The sequence below is a fragment of the Fragaria vesca genome, linkage group LG3 (genome assembly GCF_000184155.1).
Source record: "Fragaria vesca subsp. vesca linkage group LG3, FraVesHawaii_1.0, whole genome shotgun sequence".
Classification (NCBI taxonomy): Eukaryota; Viridiplantae; Streptophyta; class Magnoliopsida; order Rosales; family Rosaceae; genus Fragaria; species Fragaria vesca.
Window position 1 is genome coordinate 1,100,486 of NC_020493.1, and position 24,034 is coordinate 1,124,519.

General features: G+C 37.3%; 5 protein-coding genes across 5 annotated transcripts; 4 read left to right on the top strand and 1 right to left on the bottom strand.

Annotated features, from left to right (window-relative positions):
* The first annotated feature begins 602 nt into the window (after positions 1–602).
* Positions 603–3,363, top strand: LOC101312712 (leucine-rich repeat receptor protein kinase EXS-like). Its single transcript, XM_004295268.1, has 5 exons — positions 603–828; positions 997–1,150; positions 2,149–2,220; positions 2,742–2,813; positions 3,291–3,363. Exons 1-5 carry the CDS (start codon positions 603–605, stop codon positions 3,361–3,363), a joined length of 597 nt encoding a protein of 198 aa, XP_004295316.1.
* A 113-nt stretch (positions 3,364–3,476) lies between these two features.
* LOC101292972 (probable LRR receptor-like serine/threonine-protein kinase At1g53430-like) lies at positions 3,477–9,942 on the top strand. Its single transcript, XM_004293325.1, has 21 exons — positions 3,477–3,506; positions 3,593–3,664; positions 3,784–3,852; positions 3,969–4,040; positions 4,137–4,211; positions 4,344–4,415; positions 4,603–4,674; positions 4,804–4,878; positions 5,679–5,744; positions 5,834–5,902; positions 6,046–6,105; positions 6,214–6,255; positions 6,350–6,405; positions 6,749–7,113; positions 7,207–7,408; positions 7,537–7,665; positions 7,793–7,929; positions 8,036–8,255; positions 8,497–8,737; positions 8,892–9,036; positions 9,186–9,942. The coding sequence occupies exons 1-21, from the start codon at positions 3,502–3,504 to the stop codon at positions 9,534–9,536; spliced, it is 2,595 nt and encodes an 864-aa protein (XP_004293373.1). The 5' UTR covers positions 3,477–3,501; the 3' UTR covers positions 9,537–9,942.
* An 830-nt stretch (positions 9,943–10,772) lies between these two features.
* Positions 10,773–14,721, top strand: LOC101293270 (putative MO25-like protein At5g47540-like). The gene is made up of 11 exons (XM_004293326.1): positions 10,773–11,146; positions 11,305–11,466; positions 11,555–11,673; positions 12,300–12,374; positions 12,578–12,671; positions 13,112–13,171; positions 13,454–13,522; positions 13,749–13,847; positions 13,994–14,038; positions 14,122–14,224; positions 14,323–14,721. Exons 1-11 carry the CDS (start codon positions 11,024–11,026, stop codon positions 14,391–14,393), a joined length of 1,020 nt encoding a protein of 339 aa, XP_004293374.1. The 5' UTR covers positions 10,773–11,023; the 3' UTR covers positions 14,394–14,721.
* Positions 14,722–15,146: 425 nt separating this feature from the next.
* LOC101293560 (inositol monophosphatase 3-like) lies at positions 15,147–18,154 on the top strand. The gene is made up of 12 exons (XM_004293327.1): positions 15,147–15,354; positions 15,497–15,552; positions 15,661–15,711; positions 16,018–16,098; positions 16,239–16,342; positions 16,435–16,519; positions 16,692–16,746; positions 16,842–16,885; positions 17,247–17,315; positions 17,395–17,495; positions 17,576–17,632; positions 17,799–18,154. Exons 1-12 carry the CDS (start codon positions 15,342–15,344, stop codon positions 17,893–17,895), a joined length of 813 nt encoding a protein of 270 aa, XP_004293375.1. The 5' UTR covers positions 15,147–15,341; the 3' UTR covers positions 17,896–18,154.
* A 770-nt stretch (positions 18,155–18,924) lies between these two features.
* On the bottom strand, positions 18,925–21,072 carry LOC101293854. The gene is made up of 3 exons (XM_004293328.1): positions 20,325–21,072; positions 19,580–19,834; positions 18,925–19,477 (listed from the first exon to the last, which is right to left on the bottom strand). Exons 1-3 carry the CDS (start codon positions 20,952–20,954, stop codon positions 19,184–19,186), a joined length of 1,179 nt encoding a protein of 392 aa, XP_004293376.1. The 5' UTR covers positions 20,955–21,072; the 3' UTR covers positions 18,925–19,183.
* Between the last annotated feature and the right edge of the window lie 2,962 nt (positions 21,073–24,034).

The window sequence follows — 24,034 nt, forward strand, 5'->3', positions numbered from 1 at the left end:
TTCTATTTTTACCCTAGCACTTGTTAAACTAACAGAATAAATATAGAAATTTATATGGAACATCTCATTTCCACAATCTCATAAGAATATAGAAACACATAACTTAACGAAATTCAAATACATGTTTAAGTACCATTAGTTCTTACAAGCAAAAATCATGACAGATCAACATAAATACTGTTCCATGATGGAATTGTTGGGTGTCTTTCTCAAGGTAAAGGGCGGGAAAAACATTGCTCCTCTCAGATGGGGTTAATTTTGTCTTTTAACCCTCTTTGTGGGCCTCACGTACTTGCCACGTCACCAAGATGACGGAGAAGTTGAAAAAAACTGACGGAAGTACTTCAATGATAGCAATACTAGAGTCTGGGTATCACATTGGTACGATTAAGAGTTGAGGTATCACATTGGTAGCAATACTAGAGTCTGGGTATCACATTGGTACGATTAAGAGTTGAGGTATCACATTGGTAGGTACACCAGAGTTGAGGGACTGTTGGTGAAAAAAACTCTTTTACTTAATTACTTTTGTTGTGGGAGTGTGGGACAAGGACAACATCCTAGAGGGTGTATCTGAAATTGTATAAGTAGTGAGCGGGAGAATGTGGATGAAGCAAATCATCAGTCCGAGTACTCGTCAGCTAGCAAAAGGGAAAATGAGCAAACCTTCCCACAGAGTAATGCTTACGAAGCTCTTCTTCTACCTTAATTTTCTTTTCTGGCAGCACCTTGGAACTCAACTCAAATTCCAGGCTAGAGCTGATGCAGTACAGCCGGCTGCAAATGGCACCACTACTACAGTGGAGCCACTACTCCCACAGAATGAAGGTAAGGACTATCTAATATTATTATCTTCCTAATTAACATAATTATTTGGGTGATGGATATTATTAGCTGGCTTAATTGCTGAGTTTGAAGTTGATATTTGCTTCTCTGCAAATTTTAGACGAGAACGAGTTAATTGTTTTACTGAAATATATGCATATATCTTGGCAGTGTCTACTCTCACAGACGTTATATTCAAGTTGGGGGTAGATTCACCGTCGAATATAACTAGAACATATTGCACGCTTCCTATCCCCACTAACGGTATTTCAATCAGATGTAATTGTTCCTACAAGCAAAACACGGAATGCCATATCAGAAGCATGTACGTATCTATATACGGACTCTATTCGAGATTCAATTTCTCTATTTAGATGCATGTTGCTTGAATTTTTTATAACCATTAAATTGAGTAAGGATGACGTGATGGCCAGTGACGTAGCCATAAACCATGACTAGGAGGGTCAGAGTTTAAACAAGGATACTAATTTAACATAAAAATGTACTAGTTATTACATCAATACTTGAAATGAACAAATTACGTAACACCACTAAATCAATTGTAATCATGCCAATACAATTGTTCATATAATTGTTCACCATAATTGTTCATATGTTGAATCTTTTCATGATGGTTTTATTATAACACCATCAAATATATCTTTCTTGATATGATCATGTTATCATTCATCAATATGTCTTTCACTCAGTTTCGCAAATTACTTTTTATTTAACAAAATTACAGTAAGCAACGATTCAGAGAAAACAACAAGAGACAAATAAATTGTATAAACATATGTATATATAGCCGTAAGTAACAATTGAGATAGGAGAAAACTCAAGGGATAGGTAATGAAAATATTAACAAATAAAAATCATGGGGATAGTTTTTGTCGCATGGTGGAGTCTTGTCCAAATCAAGTTAGAATGGGGGTAAATATTGTTTCAAAGTATAATATTGCCCCAACCAATCATAGCTTAACAATCTTCAGTTGAAATGTCAGAGGGTTCAATTGAACCCTCTTGCCTCACTATGGCTACGCCGCTGCGCCACTGGTGACAGTTTTAGATTGTACTCAATCCAACAGTTATAACTTATAAGCAATCAAAACAAATCCAAGAAACATGAATCCAAGTTGAATCGAAAAGTCAGATTCCTTCATTAACTTGAATTAGAATTAATATCAGTTCATACTTTTATGATGGAAATATACGTACGCTCATTTTCTTATACTAGTTGCAGTGAAAATGTTGAATATTCATGTGTATATAATTATTGAAGTGTTTATAACAACTTCAGTATTGGTGCCTGGTGGAATGCAGTTCCTTGTACAAATCAGGTTTAACTGCAGTTATACCAGAAGAAGTGGGTGCTCTTCGGTACTTGACGGATCTGTAAGATCTTTCTGTCTCTCCAACATATATTAATTGGATTATTTGAATATTATTCCCGCTGATGATATATATATATAGTCCTTATATCGTGATCGACTTTTGTCATTTTAAAGAGATTATTTGTCAGTTGCTTGTAATACATTTTATTTAAAATTTTCATATTCTCACCAATTAAATAGGAAGGTAATAAAAAAAATTATAAAAAAATATATTTTACCTATTTATTTATAACATAATGAAAAATACGAGCTACCCACGAGCTAAACGAGTCGAATACATTTTTACTCAAACTCGGCTTGTTTTTTTGTCGGGCTTAATATTGAGCTCAAACTCGACTTATTTATCTTACGAGCACGAGCCGAACAAGCTAAAAATCAAGCCGGACACGAGTCGAACACGAGCGGCTCGAGACGACTTACAACCCTACATATGTTAGACAATTAATATGGTATTGGATTTATTTATTTAAGTAACTAAATACGTCATGCCCATTAATCTTTGGTGCTTTGATGTATCCACAGGGACCTATCCAACAGCAAGCTTCAAGGCCCAATACCAGCTGCATTGGGAGACTTGTATGATCTCGAATATTTGTAAGCGTATATCTTAAATATTTCACATAGTATCTTTATATTGTTTAAAAAAAAAAACTATTATAGGGTGTAGGCACTATGTCTCCCCTCTGGTATTATGTGGTTTCATTAATAGTTACAACAAAAGAGCTATCATTTTAGTTTTTGTATTCAAAAAGAAAAAAAGTTAAGTTAAAGAACAAAAAAAAAAAAGAATTGTGGATTATAAAACATGAAGTGCAAATTTTACTTTTCTTACAAAACAAATTTATTACAAGAAGGAAAGAAGGATTGTATAACGTTGTGTATCATTTGGTCTATCTAGTGGGAAGTAAAGGAGGTTGTGGTTACAACTCATGATACATTTGTTGTAGCATTTGAATTATTCAAAATCATACCATCAATCCATTTTATTTTCTCTAGTTCTCAATAAAAGTTGTCTTCGCAATTACCATCTTGTCCCTACATTTTTCTTCTTTATGGTTTCTTCATGTTTAGGGATCTATCACGGAATCAACTGACCGGCTCAATACCAGACTTGGGGAGCTTGCGAAATCTTCGTTTCCTGTAAGTCTGTCAAGTTAACCAAATTTACCTGGTACCAACAGTGTGCTGATGTACATAGTTACCATGTGAAAATAGAGATCTACACCGCAACTTGCTGGAGGGCACTATACCACCAACCTTGGGTTTACTGGTGAAACTTGAGATGCTGTGAGTACATGATTTCATGCATGTCTAATGTCTCTTCTTTGAATTGCTGCCATCGATCTCCTAATTTGTCTGGGATTAATTTGCAGGGAGCTCCGGTTTAATAAGTTATCAGGCTCAATTCCTGATGACTTGGGAAAGCTCGTCAATCTTATTTCTTTGTTCGTTTTCTGCTCACTCTACTGAGAACCACCTTAAATCTCTTACTATATTGCAAACACAATAATATAGTCTTTGGACAATCGTCCTCACAAGTCTTTATCTTTTTCCTTTTTGCAAGGGATATATCTGAGAACCAGCTCACCGGTCCGCTTCCCGAAATTGGAGAATTGAAGAACCTCACTTACTTGTAAGTTCTGTTTCCCCTTCTTTCCCTTATAAACAGCTCTTTGTGCCAAAAGTTCATCAGGATCTGGAACAATAGAAATTGAAAGTGACAGTATAGGATTGTCTTTGTTGATGCAGCTTGGCCGCAGCCAACTCCTTGACTGGTGCATTTCCAGAAAGTTATGGAGAACTTACAAGCCTAGAAGCTTTGTAGGTGTTCATTAGGCTTCTCCAAGTCTCGTCAATTTCTACATGTTATCTAATCCGATTGAGATTTTTTACGAGTATTCTGTTTCCTCAACGTAGTATTATATCGGGGAATTATATCTCTGGTCCATTACCTGTTGCCATCATAAAGAGATGGACTAAGATCGAAGTTCTGTAAGTTACCTATTGTGCTAGTAAGTTATAACTTATAACATTTGAGTTTACGTCGTTTCTTGCATCGAGTTATCAACATTTGTAAAATGTATGAATTATATAGCCATTTAGTCTTTTATCATTTTTTCACAGGTTACTCCTGGGAAACAATTTTAAAGGGAAAGTGACTAAAGAAGTATTCAATTTGCCGGACCTTGAGCATCTGTAAGTGTAGTCGATCTCAAGTCCGGCCCAAGCTCATCTGGATCCTCCCTCTCTTCACTTGATTTATGTTTCTTTATCTGACTACTTTTCACTTAATTTAGATACAAATAATCGGAGACAGTATTTCCTTCTGTGAAGTGCCAAGTTCCTCTATTGATTGATTGTTAAGGTAATGGTTTCTCTGCAGGCATATAAGTGACCTGGAAGATGCTACTTTCGAGTTACCATCAAAGATTACCAATACCAAATATGTTTCTCTGTGAGTGGTTTGCTGTATGCAAATAAACTTAGAAACTTTAGATTTTTCGTCATTAAACTCTTAGACAATCATGTACCTGTAGTCTACCCTTACGTTATTCTGAACTCTTCATATGCGTGGTTTCTGCAGGATACTGAGGAACTGTTCAATCCATGGTTCCATCCCCAAATACATTGGTGATCAAATGACATCTCTAAATTACCTGTAATTTTACCTTACTTCACCTGTTCGTTTTCTATTTCTCTTCCTTTCTTTGAGTTGTCCCATTAAGGATCGATATTGATCTATTATCCATTGAAAGAAAATTAGATCATCTAGCTTGATGCACCACCAGTGCCTTCTATCACCACAAAGCACCTTTATGGCAGTTTATTAGCTCCCAGCCTCCACTGTAGCAATAGGTGACACTACCATCTGGAATAGCAAACACAAATATGTATATCTTTGGCGCTGATTGCTAAGTAGAGCTAATCTCCACATTATACTTCCGCAGTGGTTTCAAAAAACATCAACCATGTAACATAGATTAGTGGTAAAGGAGCTCAGTAATTATGACATGACCTGGCCATTTCATGATTTTGGGCACAAAATACACATAATTTGAGACGAGGCAAAATATACATAGAGATATACAATTGTTTACAACAACTTTAGGATGTTGATCCTGCTTAAGTTGTCGGAATGCATATGGCATACATGAATAATTCAGAAACATGTTAAACTATCAGTTGCCATAAGGTAATATCTATAGTTATGCGGGCAGTTTTTAGTGTTTTAACTTTGAAGTAAGTAATGTCTTGTACTCTTGTACTCCTGCTTACTTATGCTTGTCTGCCCTTTTAGCTTAACAGCATAATCAATCTCATGATATGAATTTTATGTGAATAATAACGTTGAGTTTCTCGACCTTTTGCCTTAGGATTAGTCAGTTATTAACTATTAAGACCATGGCTGATCAAATATTCAAACGTTCATGAAGCTCCATTTTTGTTTTTGTTTTGCAGAGACTTGAGTTTCAACAACTTAACTGGTGAACTCCCAGAGTACATGAAATCAGATATACTTTACATGTAAGTGAATACCATTGATCATATGAATTTAGTTGCAAGCCTGACTTGTTATTACATATATATTCATCTATAGTCAATATGTTGTTCAGGTCTTTTTCCACAAATATGCTTAATGGGACGATACCTGCTTGGATCTTTTGGACAGTGAAAACTAGGATGTATGCTTTCATATTCTAATCTCTGAAAACAATGACAGACTCGCATACTCAGCTTTTCATGACTGTTTGAATAAGCTTAATATTGTTGCACTCTATATTTCTCTCTAAAAAATTTGATTGTGTTTATATTGTTACTCTTTTAGAGATCTATCATTCAATAATTTTACAGCACTGGAATCTGGAGTACCAAGAAACAAGGAATTGTGAGTATTGGCAACTATTATTTTATTCCTTTTTAGTAAATTTTTTATATTTGTACTTCAATTTGTTTGTACATAAAATGTTATTAAGAAGAGTTATCTCCTGGTCAGGAACTTGTTCGCTTGCTGCCGCAACTCTGCAACCACTCAAATGTATGTATTATTTTTTGTCTGTTCAATTTGTCAAAATGCAAGAAGAGAAGAAAAAGCTCAGAGCTTATTCTAATATACCTGTAATTACTCTTAGGAGGGATCCATTAGAAATGATGATGAATACAAACTGTCTGGGAAAGGAACAAAAATGTAAGTTTATTCTTCAGAAGTGCCATTCTACCGCCTTTATTTAAATTATGGGACTGTGATCTTTGGAATGATCAAAGTTATAATCATTCTGATAACGAACAGTACATAATCATCACGCAAAAAAATAAATATAATTACCAATGCAAGTACACAAGGAATAATGAAATGTCAAGAAATCAAAAAGAACTTACTATATCTTATATATATACAATATATGAACCAATAACCATTTCATAATATTTGATCTTTTCAGAAGTAGGCTTGTCTACTGTAGAGATGAAACTCAACTATGTTCTTCCAACTCTGTTCATTTCTGATCTTTTCACAATAATGCTTCCTGCAGACCATTCTTTGTTTATCAACTGCGGTGGTGGAGAAACAACTGTCAATGGAGAAACTTACGAGCAAGATAACGACACATCAAGCTTCTTCACAAGTCCAAACAAAAACTGGGCTTATAGCTCTTCTGGTTCTGGAGGCTTTTTGGAAGGAAATACCAGTTATATTAAGAACATGACATGTGGAGTTTCTATTGCTGAGGCACCTTTGTATGACAGAGCTCGTCTTTCCCCTGTATCTCTCAAGTACTATGCTTTCTGTCTACGTGAAGGAAAATATAATGTGACGCTCAAGTTTGCTGAAATTTTCTACACTGACGATACAGATTATACCAGCTTGAGGAAGCGCGCATTCGATATATATATTCAGGTAACAATTTTCTTCTACTTTTGTCATCACATTCAATATAATTTACCTGTGGCTGGATATTTTGTAAGGAAGGGCATCAAATTACCACTGCAGGATGACAAGATTAAACGTGATTTTAACATTGAAGAGCAGGCAGGAGGTCCAGATAAACCAATTACCAGAAGTTTCACAGCTGTGGTAAATAAAACTAATCCTCTATTGAAGATCCACTTGTACTGGGATGGCAAGGGGTCTATTGGAGTGGACGGACCTGCTTTGAATGGACCTCTAATATCAGCTATTGCCGTGACTCCTGGTAATAAGGTTTTTCTTCACGTTTTATGTTTTTTTTTTTTCTTTTGTTCCAAGTTCATTACCTGAGTATTAACTGCTATGTGGTGAAACATTTTATTTCTGTCACTTACTCTCGTCCATCGGTTTCAGAATTCAAAGTTCATGATCAGAAACTACATCCCTTGCATATTACACTGATAGGGATTGGTTCAACCTTTGCTGTGCTGCTTTTGTTGGCTTTTGCTTGGATGGTCTGGTTGAGAAGCAGAAGCTCACCAAGTGAGTCTATATCCAAGCTACATTTAATAATATGCTGCTTTAGTATATAAAGAACCAGGAGATAGAATACATCTATCCTTCTAAAGTTTTCTGATTAGCATATCTACTTGACGTTTGGTTCGAACAGAAATAAAAGTAGGTGAAGAAAAAAAAGGGGAAGAGATTCAAGACAAACATGTCACGCTCAAAGAATTAATAGATGCTACTGGAAAGTTTAGCGACAAAAATAAAATTGGTACTGGCAGTCTTGAGAAAGTTTATAAGGTAAAACTTTTAATTCTTCTTATGCTATAGAACTGTGGTTGAAATTTGAGTTTTCCTGTCTATTTATTTCTTCAGTTATGAACACTAGTGTATGGTGTTGATGCAGGCAGAACTACTGGGTCAGGTTAAAACAACTGTAGCTGTGAAGAAACTTTCCTCTCATTTTAAAGAAAATATCCAAAAATTGAAAAAGGAAATCAAATGGCTGTATGAATTGGAACATGAGAATCTCATTAAACTATTTGATTATCATATTGAGAAAGACCTCCAGATTCTTGTTTATGAATACATGGAAAATGGATCCCTGGAAGATGCCTTGACCACTGGTAATGTATTTACTCTACTTATATGGCGTAAAACTTTGTCATTTGATGATGGCTCTCTTTCTTCTCTTTCCTTTCAAGTGCCAATACTGAACATTGTCATGCTTCCACATATATTGCAAAGTTCTTCTTACTAATCAATATGTTCTTACAACAGCTAGATGGCGGCATATACTTTATGCATGCATGGTGATGCATTCTTAAACCGTAAGAAATAATCTGACAAATTCGTGTGTGATTGTAGGCGACTCAAATACTAGATCATTGAAATTTACTTGGGATACTAGATTCAAAATGTGCTTGGGAATAGCAAGGGGTTTGGAGTATCTACACGAGCACAGGAAACTAAATATTGCTCATATGAATATTAAAGCTGTTAATATTCTTCTTGATGGAGATCTCAATCCAAAGATATCAGATTTTGGATTGGCACATCTTTATGTTGAGGAGGATCAATTCAAGGTCATCAAAAGCGATGTTCTACAGTAAGTATAAATGCCAGGCCGGCTGAAAAGAGAGAGCTCTTACCCACAGTATTTATTTCTTATTTTTCCAGAAAGATTATATGTGAGCAACTAGCTTCCCATCCATATAGAATATGCTCACAGAATATTACGTGTTGTTGCTGGCTTGCTGCAGAGGATATACAGCACCCGAGTATTTTCATGGAAAATTTTCCAATAAAGGCGATGTTTACAGCTTTGGGGTGATCCTACTAGAAATTGTTTGTTGGAAAAAAAATGTGATCAAATCACACCATGGAACTGAGGTTCTTGTAGACAAGGTAAGCAAACGTGTCTCAGGATCATGTCTTGATTTCATGTCCTCAACCCAAATCTGTTATGATCAACTGATATGAAGAGTGAAGTAATTTATAGTGTCAGAAAACACATAGTAGATATGTGCTAATCTTGGTTTCATACTTATGTGCAGGCTAATGAAAACCATGAAAGAGGAAGACTAGAGGACATGATTGATAAAACTTTGCAGGGAGTTGATACAAAACAAGCCTTGACCATCTTGCAATTAGCAGTGAAGTGCACCAATATAGCACCAAGTGTGAGGCCTACAATGTCTCAAGTTGTGAGTGTTCTGCTTGATAAAATGAAGATTGACGAGCTCTTCCGACCTGCTCCTCCTAATGTTGGGGAAAAGATCATGGGCACTAGGGACCTCGCTTCTGTTGATGCCACTTCAATGGAACTTACCCTTATGCCATCAACTTCATCTCCTTCTCCCAAAACCAAAGATGAACTGGAAAGTATTTATGTGGATACTCCCTGAAGCAAATGTAGCAAATGTTGTTGTTATTGTTGTTGTACCTAGTAGTTCTTTTGGTTGCTGTTGTTCTTGCTCTTGAACTTGTTTGTGTTGTAAGATACTGGTGGGATCTTTATGCTTGGGCGCTTTTCTAATGGGTATGAAATGTGTACTCATGGAGACCTTGGGACAAAGCTCTAGGGGATCGACCTGAGGCCCCAAAAGAAAGGTGCGTGTTAAAGCCGAAAGGAAAGAAGAAAATAAGGGCATGGATGTGCGTGAATGAAGTGATGTGTTTGGTAGGGAGATTAGGCTGCAAAGCATCGAGGGATGGAGGCATGTGAATTTGAACAGCACAGCAATGCTACTTGTAGTAAGATGCAAAATGGGTATACAACTTCTAGTAGTGGCTACGTTCCACACAAACTATACATTCATACTTTATCGCTTCGACAATGAATGATATGATAGACACCAAAAAGGAGAGGCTGATGATCCACATTGACAGCTAAGTAAGGAAACCATAGTGGCTTTCACTTTCGTTGGTTCTATCAAATCCGATTATTAGATGCATTAGGCCTCTGATTTAGTGGAGAAGAATGCCCAAGTGACTTAGACTTGCCATTTTTATCTCCATTATTGAAATAATTCACATAATCACTAGTGTTGCAAAAATATTGATCACAACTAAAGAAATACATTAGGAAGATTGCAACTCAACACATTTACCTACATAACGTTGAGTAGGGCTTAGAGAGTTAGAGGTGATATGGAGCTAACTAAGTAGAATATGGAGCTAGCTAATCCAAAGCGAAACTCCATCTCGATCAACTCCAAAACAATTAACTTAAGGTCGAATGAGTTATATTATAAGTAGAATATAAATGACGAAACATAAAATATAACGGTCATGAAAATAAAAAGAGTAAACGGTGATGAAAATAAAAAGAGTAAAGTTTAGTGGCCGATACAAAGTCATATCAAGCATTACGCGGCTTAATACAAATTAGTACAAATCAACCTGTAATTCAATTAACGATAGTCAATACACAGATCAAGAAGTTTTTCAAATGATATGTTTGATGCTAACAAATCAATCCAAGGTAGGTTTTCTAGTTTGAGGCGAATATGAACTACCACTCGTGAAGACTGGTCGGTTTGGTCGGTTAGGATACCACAAACAGATAAAAAATAATATGATCGATATTATCCTCTACAGTAATATAAACCAATATTGATCGAGGTGTGATGCTAAAGTTGGTGTCGGGCAAAATTTGTAGGGGAAGAAGAAAAAGAGAGATTAATAACTAACCCCTACGAGCCTTTGGCAACACAAAAACCAACACAAGACAAAAGACACAATAGGAATCTGTGCGTCCAAACAGAGCAGGCATTGGAGAGCCTCGAGGCCGGAGTCGGGGCTCTCTCCTCCATCGCCGCCGCGGCAGCATATATCTCAGCAGCTTATTCGCAGCCTCAGCCAGAGCAGCACCTCCAGCCAGAGCCAGAGGATGAAGGGTCTCTTCAAGTCTAAGCCCCGCACGCCGGCCGACGTGGTGCGCCAAACCCGCGATCTCCTCATCTATGCGCAGCGTGGCGGTACCGATTCCCGCGAGAGCAAGCGTGAGGAAAAGGTATGAGATCCCTTATCCATTGGATTGTGTTACAATCGGGATCCGATTCGATTGGAGCAGCTTGCTGAAACCAAACTTGTTTTGTTTGGTTTTGCGGTTATGTTTGCATTCAAATTCGAGCGGTTTCGATCATAAACTTATGAGATTGTGTTGCACAGATGGCAGAGCTGTCTAAAAACATTAGGGAGTTGAAGTGCATTCTGTATGGGAACAGTGAGTCGGAGCCTGTTTCGGAAGCTTGTGCGCAATTGACGCAGGAGTTTTTCAGGGAGGACACGCTCCGTCTTCTGATTACGTGTCTTCCGAAACTGAACTTGGAGGTAAGCATTCAAAGCCTTGTTTTTGGTCTGTGCCCCTGTTTTTGAATTCAGTGGTGTGTGCTTGATATGGGATGGGATTGTGATGTAGGCAAGGAAAGATGCCACTCAAGTTGTTGCCAATCTACAGAGGCAACAGGTTCACTCCAAGTTGATTGCATCCGATTACTTGGAAGCAAACATTGATCTAATGGATGTTTTGATCCAAGGGTGAGCCTCTATTGCAAAAGATTTTGGATACTTTTGCACCTGTCCCATTAAATAAATTGTCTATGATGCTGATTTTCAGTAGTGCATATTACGTTTCTGAATAACAATAGGAAAGAATTTTCTTTTCAATCATTAAGCTACATACGTTGGATTCAGTTTGATTACTTCTTAACAGCTAAGTTCGGTGAAGTTCAACGAAAGATCAGTTATAGGTTCTTTTCTGTTATGAGTGCATATAGAACTTTTGTTCTTGCTTTTTCAATGGGATATTTAAGCTGTTGATTGAGTGGTTGTGAAAATATGTTTCCCTTAACATTCCTGGTTTGGTTTTCATGATTCTTTTAAGTTTTTCAATCAGAAAGTATAAATATTTTGAGCCTTTTGGTTCTCAGTTATATTTCATTCAGAAAGTTTTGTGGCTTATTAGGAGGGAATCATTGTAATGGTTATGTACTCTTCAAATGAATCTTCAGATTGTCCTAAGTTGTTCTCTTGTTATGAAGATTTGATTGTTATGAAAGAAGTGGTGCAGTTTCTTTCAGGGTGCAATTTATGGTTTTACAAAGTATGTCTTAATTGAATTTATAGCGCTTGTCATCTAATTATATAATTCCACTTATTACTAGGTATGGAGACACAGACATGGCTTTACATTATGGTGCAATGCTGAGAGAGTGCATACGCCACCAAAGTGTTGCTAGGTGAGCAAAGTGAACTTGATTCATCAATTCGCTCCTGATTTGTCTGTGTGGCTGATTTTGTTAACTCCTGGACTTGATTCATCAGGAATCGTTTATTTTTTGGATCATTGGACTTTAATCTCAGAGCTTGATCCACCCAAAGTGTAGCTTATTTATATTATCTCATAAAATCTAGCGAATTGAACTTTTGGGTTTGATTGCAGATATGTTTTGGAATCTCAACACATGAAGAAGTTCTTTGACTACATACAGCTTCCAAATTTCGATATTGCAGCAGATGCTGCTGCAACTTTTAAGGTTGGTTAATCTTAAAAGCGTTTTGTATGAATGATACATCTTTGTTCTTCAGGCTTCTTATATTGAATGAATGATACATCTTTGTTCTTCAGGCTTCTTATGTTGACTAAACCAACCGACTCTCTGTGAAATGATGCATGCATGCTTGTTTAGTGCAGGTTTTCCAGCCAGCTGGTTAAACTGCATATTATGTTTGAAAACATGTCTTGTCTGCATGTAGGAAATCTTTCACTTCTTCTCTGTTTAATATCGTAGCTCTTTGAAATGGCTGGAAAACCTGCATATTTTGTTTGAAAACATGTCTTGTCTGCATGTAGGAAATCTTACACTGGTTCTCTGTTTAATCTTGTAGCTCTTTGAAATGCTGCAATTATTGGTTTATGATGTATTTAAACTGTTGCAGTAGAATCATTCTGATGTCGTGTAACATATTTCTGCAGGAACTCATGACAAGGCATAAATCTACAGTAGCAGATTTTTTATCCAAGAATTATGACTGGGTAAGGTTTTCTCTTTCTTTGGGTGTACACATGCATGGGAATGCTCAACAGTGTTCATCATTGAGAATATGCATGTGGGCAATAAGAAATATATTGGTCCTAGTTGATTGTATAATTACAATAGAAGCATTTTAAGTGAAGTAGAAGATAAGAATAAAAAAAGGAATGATATAAGTATTCATAAGTTTATAATTTGGTTGTCGATTTTCTTAATTACTGTATGTTGCTGCTTGTGTTATGTCCTCACCAACTTGTTCTCGGTTGTCTCCAATCTTCAACCAGTTCTTTGCGGAGTATAACTCAAAGCTGTTGGAATCCACCAATTACATTACCAGACGACAAGCTGTCAAGGTATGTTAAATACTTCACAGTGTGTCTTTTTGTATCATGATGACTGGCTTTGGGTCCCTTTTTACTTAGTTATTATTTTTTTTATTTTAGTCATAAGTACCTCTTTCTAGATGATTTTGAATTTTGATTATCTTCTTGAAATAAGCTTTCTAGTGGGGTATTCGTTAATCGTTTATAATTTGAATGACAATGATCTTTGCTGAAGAGTCTTCTCTATTCATTTCAGCTGTTAGGAGATATTTTGCTGGATCGTTCGAACTCAGCTGTAATGACTCGATATGTGAGCTCAAGAGACAATTTGAGGATCCTTATGAATCTTCTCAGAGTATGATATACTCTCCTGAACTGTTTATTGCTAATACGTTCCATATGTTTGCAAAATATTTTTATACGAGCTTCAAGTTTGTGATGACACATTAGTCTTAAATATTGCTCAATCTGATTGCGATAAATTCTGTGGTTTATTTGCAGGAGTCAAGCAAGAGCATCCAGATCGAAGCATTTCATGTTTTTAAGGTTCAGTCCATCGTCCCATTGTGAATTTTTAATTTTCAGGGCCCCCTTTGTTTCTTTTCATTGACAAGTTTTCTTGTTCACAGCTATTTGCTGCTAACCAAAATAAACCTGCTGACATTGTGGGCATACTTGTTGCAAATAGAAGCAAACTTCTACGGCTGTTTGCTGATTTTAAAATTGATAAAGGTAGGTAACATATTTCACTTTGCATTTCTTATGACTATTGTGATTTATGACTATTAGTTGTGAGCACCATGTTTACATTTTGCGGATGGTTTGTGCAGAGGATGAACAATTTGAGGCAGACAAAGCTCAAGTAGTAAGAGAGATTGCTGCCTTGGAACCAAAAGAATGAACTTCACCTGTATGTGGAATATGTGGAGTTTGTACTATTGTGAAATTTTAGATCTGTCATAGTTCTTGGCGTGACGATGCTACCAAGAGTGTAGTTTCTATTATCTCAATCACACTATTGTAAAAGGTAGATAAATAAATTGAGAAAATGTTTTCATTATGTACTCTGGTGATGCTGACGTTTTAAGTTTTAACCACGCGGCATTGTAATTTATTTTATATTCAAGCATCACTCTGTCATATAATATTGTACACTCGCATGCGTGCAAAGTGCAAACTCCATGCCACATCTGGATCAAAGATTTCAAATTTGATATTCAAGCATCACTAGTATTGTTGTGCAGTCGCATCAACACAATGCAGCATGGCAGCATGCACCATGTCACATTTGGATCGGAAATTTGCGTCATATGAATCTTGGTTAACTTTCAATCTGAATCTAAGAATGATTGACCAAAGTTTGATGTCGGTGACTACCGAGTTGAACACAGACACTAGTTGTTCATGTTCAGCCAACATGGAATCAGGTTCTGGTATAGGAAGTTGGGAATGCAATTCCAATTCCATAATTCAGCCAACATGTAATCAGGTCCAGCATATTGGCATATTCCATGGATCTTCCATATCAGTGAATTACATAGGGTTGTGGTAGAGACATCTCCACATCCAGTGATTAATTTGTCCAAATAATCATTTGCAAAAATGAGCAAACATTTTATTTGGTAAAACCACGAGGACTTGACAGAAAAAAGGTGTCCAAAATGCATGAACTTCCCGGAAACAACGCGAATAAGCACAATAAGAGGAGGTGCGCCTATATATCTGGCAGTCTGTCCTAATTGGGCCTCTGGTTCATGTGGTACGTGAAAGCTCACTCACACACAAAATTACAAGCCACTCAAAACCACCGCATTTCCTTTCTCTCTGTTTCTCTCATTTCCCAAGAACAATGGCTGAAAATGGTATGACCCAATCATTCCTTTTCCTTTCATTTCTGTCTGTTCTTATGTCAAGAAAAACTTCATGTCCTTCAATCACTGTGTTTTCTTTGTTTTTGATTAACTTGCAAACTGTTGTTGATGTGGTTTTCTTTGTGGATTGCAGATTCGCTTGCTCTGTTCTTGGCCTCTGCAGTTGATGCGGCCAAGAAAGCTGGACAGGTCAGTTCCACTCCCAAGTCCCAAAGTTTCACTCTTTTTTGCTTCTTTGTTTTTTCACTCTTTTTTGAAACAGAATCTGGTAATATGTTTGTATGTGATTTGTTGCAGCTAATTCGAAAAGGGTTCTACGAGATTAAGCATGTGGAGCATAAAGGCCAGGTCTTTTCTCTTCTTCTTTCAACTCTGTAATCAAACTGGTGTTGGGCCAATTTGGATACTAAATGTAAATTACTGTGACCATTCCAACTTTAAAGATATAGAATTTGCTTATTTTGTGGAGAATTCTGAAATGCTGCATTGAGCTTAGAAAGATGTGTTCTTTAATGATTGAAATGATGATGAAAGTTGAGTTAATATAGAGGGAGGAACTTAGATAATGTGGTTTGAAATGTGGGCAAAGCAAAGTTTTGATTTTGAAGTTTTATTTTTTTTCTCATAATCCTCTATTTTTGTTGTGTATTCTAGGTGGATTTGGTCACAGAAACTGATAAGGCGTGTGAAGAGCTCATATTTAATCATCTCAAGCAGCTGTATCCCACACATAAGGTGATTAACTCCCTATCCCCTCTTTTCTACTATCAACGAAGTTTCGGTGTGGTGTTCAGAATAACATTGCATGATTGTTTGTCTTAAGAGTGTTCTATGTTTTATGTTGTCTGAACTTTTTGAGTTGGTGTTAATGTTAGTTCATTGGGGAAGAAACTACTGCTGCTTGTGGTGTAACGGAGCTGACTGATGATCCAACATGGATAGTGGATCCCCTGGATGGCACCACCAACTTTGTCCATGGGTAAATATCACTTTTTGTGTTGTAGATGATTGTTTCTTCTCTCGTGTAGATTGGTTCTCATTGCTTATGTTCTCCTATATTATTGATTGTAGGTTCCCTTTTGTCTGTGTCTCAATTGGTCTTACTATTGGAAAGATTCCAACAGTTGGTGTTGTTTATAATCCAATTATTGATGAGGTAAGGATTCATGCCTCCCCAAAGGTCATCTGATCAAGTGACTAATCATAAGTTCTATTATTTTGGAAGCATAAAAGTATAAATTGGAATGATTGATTCTTATAGTGAAATACTCTGAATAGTAATAGGTTACTAGCTGGGAAAGTGTATTAACTTTCGGTTCATTATGTAGCTTTTTACTGGTATCCGTGGAGGAGGTGCATTTCTGAATGAAAAGCCTATAAAAGGTGAGTTTTGGTCATTAGGTTGATTCTTCCCAATTAAAGCGGACATTTCCTATGTATCTCTAACATCCAAATGCTTATGCCTTGAAATACTGCAGTGTCATCTCAAAGTGAACTTGTGAAGTCTCTCCTTGCAACTGAGGTTTGTGAATACTTGTCAGAATTGAATGTTGATGAATGATCATGTATTATTTACCTGACTTTGTAGATTTTGTTGCTTTTCCAACCCCCAGATATTACCTTCTCTCTGAAGACAAAATATGTAGATTCTAAGAGAATAATAAGCTTTACTTAAACAATCAGAATTCCATTTGCCTTAAATCTAAGAGGCTAGAATAGTAGAATTAAAGCTAGACCTGAACTAAGCAAGCAGTTGAATTGGAATCTTTCTATATACCTGTTCTGCTTGTACTCACTAATATCTCAAATCTTTTGACTCTAGAATTACAATGTAATAAATGTGGTGAGTTTACCTACCTGATCACATGTTGTTCTGAGAGCAGGCTGGAACAAAACGTGATAATTTAACTGTGGATGCTACTACAGGGAGACTAAATAGCTTGCTTTTCAAGGTAAATCTAGACCTTGCCAACTATGATCGTTACTAGTGTCTTGTCATCTTAATTTCATATCAGTTGCTCTGATGAGCAGGTGAGATCGCTCCGGATGACTGGCTCTTGTGCACTGAACCTCTGTGGGATTGCATGTGGGAGGCTTGATCTTTTTTATGAACTCGGCTTTGGGGGTCCTTGGTATAAACTTTTGTCTCGAAGTTATGCTTGTTAAAATTTAGCGGCAAATGGTTTGAGTTTAGTTTTTTCCTTTGTCTCAGGGATGTGGCAGGTGGTGCTGTGATTGTTACAGAAGCTGGAGGATCTGTGTATGACCCGTAAGTAACAAACTTAAGTTCCATTCTTTCTTTTTTCTGTTTTCCTAACCATGGATCTTTGAAATAAGCGTACTTGTTGATAGTTTTCTGTGGAAGTTGATAGTAGTCGACATACTCATGATCTTCAGCATGTGGTTGTTTACATATTCTTACTTTTTTGCATCAGATCCGGTAAGGACTTTGACATCACATCGCAAAGAGTAGCAGCATCTAACCCTCTGCTTAAGGATGCCTTTGTTAAGGCTTTGCAGGAATCAGAATGAGATGGCTTGTATGGCAATATCAAATCTTTTAAGTTATTTATTCTTCTCAAGCTCCGATCTCTTGCTTTGTTCACATCTTTGCAAAGAGAATATTGAAATTGTATTTAGGGCTGAGTCAATGCCCAATTAGTTGGTGAAAGTATTGAGCTGACAGATGGTTGGTAATCTACTCCTCAACACTTTATGTGCTAGTTCTTGCTACATATGACATTTGGTGATGTTTAGATTACATAAAGATATCTGCTGAATTAGAAGAGTTATTCCTAGGCTTGACTTGCAGAACAGTGAACTGAACAAGTTTACCAAGCACACCTAAAAGGCTAAAACTTGTTAAGTAATTCAAACGTGTAGAAGTGTCTGAAATCATGTCAAAAGGGTTTCTGTCATGATAGTTTTTACTATTGAGGCAATTACCCTAACAACCAACAGCCAATGCTTTCCTTCAATACTAGAACTATTATAGCCGAGTGTTCATTGCTAGATACGGAGGCACTGATTTCTTTCTTTCTCTATGTTTACGATGGCAAAAATGGAATAGGAATATAGGGGATAAGGATGACCCTTATCCTTGTTACTTCCTCAAGGGTAGTGATTTATCCTCAGCTTTGTGCTCCGAGTATGAGGAGAAGTACTACACCATAGGCAAGGACGGTATGCAAGGAGCTCTCCTCATAAGAATGAGTTACTTTCTGGGTTGATACTATCTCTTGATCTTCCTATCTCATTCATAAGGACTTGTTCATCAACATATCCAAAACGACTTGTTCCTATCTATGATGCCGCTGGAAAACCAAGTACCTTTGCGACTAGACTTTTGAGATTGATTTAGTCAATGCCAAAGTTGTTGAACCAAATGAACTGACTGACCAAGGTTTGGAAATCTAGGGGTGTTTGGTGAGTGAATGTGATGTTGCAATTACATAAAGAGATGTAATGGTGAATAAGAATGATTCAAACCCTTTAAGACTCGTTAGAAGAAGTTAAGAAGCGTGTATGGAAAAATCAAGTTCGAAGATTAAGCAACCAAGTGTAAAATGGAAAAATCAAATCAATATAGCAGGAGAGAAAAATAACTGTAAAGAGTAACTGACAAATATATCAAATCTCTGCCTCTAAATCCTGAACTCCCTCAGTACATAAATGTATCCTAAACACGATCTGAGCGATAAATATACAAAAGGGTGGACGAACGTGTATGCAGAAGGGAGATGAAAGAGGAGGAAGACACACAAAAGAAAAACCACTTCCTCCCCTCAAGCCATTCTATTCGTTCTGCAACCTCCAATCACTAAGCACCATAGCCGTTGACACCATTCACGCCGTGGGGCGCCTTTTCAGCCTTCTTCCTCTTCATTACAACATACCATGTGTAAGCTTCCAACAAAGCAGCTTGGACAGCCAAAGCAATGATGAGGCCAATGTATGAATTCTTCCACTTCTTGTCTGGTTTCAAGATGTCAAATCCTTCGAATATGTTGACAATGCTGAGAGTGATGACAAGATACCCTGTCACATGATGGTAGATATTCCAGTAGAATCTGAACTTGTGATCCTTGTTGGGTCTCAGAAGCAAAGCAAACACCTACATCCAAATTCAAGGTTTTCAACTTAGTAAACCATAGAGGACTAATAGCAAAACGACTACAACATTGTGAAACAACATGTTAGTGTGTTTAAAGAGTACCTGAAGTGTTCCAATGCAGAAGAGAGTAATCCCAATGTTTCTGTGAGTGTCATATTGGATACCAGCAGAATCGCTACCGAGTTTAATACCAGTTGCCCATCCAGCAACACCAACAATATAGGCAGAGGTCTGGCAACCGGCGTGGAGGTAAAACCATGCCGGGTCTGCAGCCTTGAATGTCTTCAAGTACCTTGCTACCATGGCTCCAAAAGGCATCAAGATACCCCAACTCACAACATTTAGCACTGCATGAATCTGTTCATAAGGAAATCCCACAAATTAGGTTTGACTAATTCTGATGAAGATTAATCAGCATCTAAAAGTCTTCAGCACATTTACATCAAAGGTAGTTCACCAAACATTTTTACTTTCTTGTCATATTCTAATTGATTCTACAGGGATATATATCTCAACTTAATATATACCACTGGTTCATGTGGCTACGAATTAGCTAGGCAATTCAAACAATATCCAAGAGCAAGAAAGCATCTTAGTTCAACAGGTTTGACTAATTCTGATGAATTCAAAGAACATCGATCTAGAAGCTTATAACTTTCAAAGACCTCTAATTCTCAAAACTACCATAACAACACTGGATTCATGTGTTGATTCTTTCCAAATTGATCTTCACAAAAAGTTTCGTTCTTTTGGGAAAAAACCAAGGAAACAGAGCAAACTCGACCCGAAAACTACTTGAAACATAACCAACAACACTGAATAATAGCGGATCAACAAAGTTACTTACGTTTTTCTTCTTGAGTGTGGAGCTGGCTCCACCGGAAGAGGCAGTCGTGCCGGAAAGCAAGTCCAAAGTCCCCTGAGCATTAAGATTAGCCACAGCAATTGCGTGTGCTTGTGGGGTCCCACTCGCAACCGGACCCTCCTGCCAAACCTGAAGAATCGACGTGGTATTCGTCGGCAGGGTCCAAGTGGCGTAGATGATCACCTCTCCGCTCTGAACCTCACCCGACAAGTCGGTCACAACGTAACTCAAGCTCCCGTTGGCCAACGACGTGTCGTATCCGGTGATCGAAGACATGCGGAGTGAGGGAGCCCCGCTGGTTTGAGGAATAGCAACAAGAGCTTGGGCGCCGATCATGGCCTTCTGGGACTTGGTGAGGTCCGGGTTGATGGCCCAGGCGACCCAGTTGGTGGATGTGGATGGCGTGTGCCTGTACGCCATCTTGAGATTCCCGGTGGACTGGTTGAAGGTCCAGTGGAGGAAGGCGTTGAGGGACGGGAGGTCGCTGCAGGAAGTAAAGACTCGGTTGCTGGTGAACTTATTGTAGCTGGAACATGTAGTTTGGGCATCTGAGAAGGAAGATAGAGAGACCAAAGCACAGAAAGCTATGAGAAGCTTGAGCATGGCTGCCATGGGATTTGGTTGGGACTTGAGAATCCCAAGTGGGGGTGTTTTGATCAGAATTTGGGAGCAGTTAAATTTGCTTGTGTTGTTTGTTGAAGAGGTAGAGGAGCTGGGGTTATAAATAAAGAGTGAATTTGGTGGGGTTGGTTGTTGGCTCGTCCGTTGAGGAAGGTTCTTTGTTTTTTTTTCTTTTTTTCTTTTTTTTTCTTTTTTTCTTTTTTTCTTTTGAGATATAGAGTTTTGGTTTGAAAATATGAAGGGGGATAGTGTGATTTGGAGAACCACCTTGGCTTTTCACACCTGCTCTCTCAAGTTTGGTTCGTTCAAACATTCAACAACAGAGACGTACATGTGGATTTTGAAACAGACTTCGATTGGTGATCAAGGAATCAGAGTTGGTTGGTTGGCTGTTTCTGATGTCTGAATTCCTCACATAGCCACACGTCTACACTTGTGACACAAGAGTTTACCACCAAATTCTTAGCTTAAGATATATTGCACCCAAATCTACAGTGAAAATCATCAGTTCAGACTCCGGTATTTAGAGAGTTTTAAGAGAACATATGTCGGAAGTTGGAACATCTTCCTCGTGTAATTTTTTTTTATTATCAATAAAAATTTTAATAAGGGCGGTGGGTTTCCAGTTATAGCGATCTTTTTCGGGATAGAATGGGTGTTCTGTCACCAAACATATTACTACTACAGAAAAGCTGATATCGTCTAATCTTTGTCAATAAATTATTATTTTTTAAAATGTTGGAACCTCTGCACAGTAAATGGTAGCACATACGTGAACGTTCTTTGTTCTTAAAGGTAACTGTAAGAATCTGTTAGAACGATTTAATGAATTCAAACTATGTTATTTTTTGAGGTTACATCCAATTTGATATAATTTGACAAAAGCTACGAAAACGTACATGTAAATTCAATTGAGTTAAATAATTAGTTTTTTTTTTTTAACTTCTTTGCATCTTGCTTTACATCACTGTAAACTACTAGCTACCGAAGACTTCCACAAGAATCACTGAAACTAAAGTTGTAGGATCCTTATATAGTTATATGCGTTCGTTCGAAACCAACACACACTACTAGTAATATATATAAGCCTAATTGGTAAGAGAGATTTACACTAAATTTCCCATCATGAAATGCGTTTAATTATTAAACCTAACTTTGGAAATATGTGTGTGTAGGGTATGTAAGAAAGCATATAGATCGAGTGCTCGATCTCTTTATTCGATCACACAGGCTAGGCTTTTGGCCAGACTCACAAAAGTCAAGACGACTTATCGTTCACACAGTCAAAGCAATAATCCGTGTTGAATGGGTAGCAGTGTACGTACTGGTGTGACAATTTCTCACTCACACATATGTTGCCCGTTTTGTACTGCCTGCCTAATTCAGACTTGGCCACAGTTAAACGAATCGTCTTGTACTTTTCTCTTGGATTCGTACGACGACAAGGAATAGCTAGAATAGATGATTCATCACAGTTCTGGAAAATTCTGGCATGGAATAGTTCGGGTTAGGTTTATATATGGTTGAGCAGAGCAGGTGATCAGAAAGAAACTAGAAGAGGATCGAAACCCTTCTCCTACTTTGGATACAGGTAGTGAATCCAACAACCCTAACGTTCTCCTACTTTGGTCGGTCAGACTCTATCAGAATGTGACATAAAGGAACCGAGTGGAAGACACGCGGTACAGCAAGCTGGACCTGCTGATCTCGATAGCTAGCTTCAATATTTGTCGTCGTCTCTGTGTCGTCGATCGTCTTTGTTTCGAATTCTCTCTGGTGGTGCGCCCTTCACTTTGTTCCCCCGGGACACGGCGTCTTCGGCGATCGATACTCCCATGATAACCACGTTAATCAGTAAACTACTAAATTAGTGTAATCAGTATTGTTTACGAATTAGGTCAAATATACACCGATATATATAGTGAGCACTATCTAGCTAACACATTGGAGTACTGTTGCCTTCATCGGCAGATGGAGAGAATCTGAGACATGAACTTGTCTCGCTGGCTCTGCATGTTCTATATAACTGACATGCATGTATACAATTAACTATCTTTTCTGTGTTCCTAGCTTGCTGGCATGGCTTTATCGAGCATTCGAGCTAATGTTCTTCTTAATTAATAAGAATTATATATCATATTTGCATGCAAATTAATTTAGGCAGCATGTGCATGGGCAGCTTGATGCCAAACTATACACTATTTGTTTTATCATATCAGAGCTTTGATACATCATAAGAGATGTACAAGAAAAGTTGTTCAATATATTAGCTAGGTTAATTTACAGCCAAGCTCATGTGAACAATGAACAATAATATGAGGGCCGGATTTGATTAATTAGATTGCAGGCGTAAGCTTTTGAATATATATGATAGTTAAGGGAAGTCCTTGTTAATTTAGGAGTACGCTGTCGAGACATGTGTACATGCATTAGAATAATAAGAATCGATTACGTTGTACATTATTGCTTCTACGTTTCTTTTATATATTCTGATTATTGAATCCTTATACGTACATATTTTTCTATGCGATTGTACGTATTGGTTTTGATGACGCATATGTTACGTACATATGACCGAAGTCTTTGCTTATGAACACGACGTACGGGTCTAACTCTTAACAAAAAGAAAACGAAACACGTATAGATATATTATGGGTCCAGGCAGTTAACTTGTTCAATCAGAGTAGTACTCGTACTCGTACTAATTCATAAGTTTGTGTTCATGTACGGAAATTTTAATTGAAATAAATTACAATCCTAAAAGATCTTAGTTTCGTTGACTTCATTTCTTGATAATTTAGTGTTGATCGAAGATCTAATTGCTTCTCTGGTGTCCTTAGCTTAATTAGTTAAGCTTCATCCATAAATTTAAGTATTTAACCTCTTACAATATTATTATATGTAAATTTAACCTCTTACAGTACCGACTAGAGTTAAGAGACATAAGAAAAACATTTAAAGACAGCCCCGCCTTGACCCATTTAACAAAGCAAAAGAAAGAAAGAACAATACAAATGGTGTACATATACATGGACTAGTATACATGTAGACGTGGAATAAGTCTAATATAT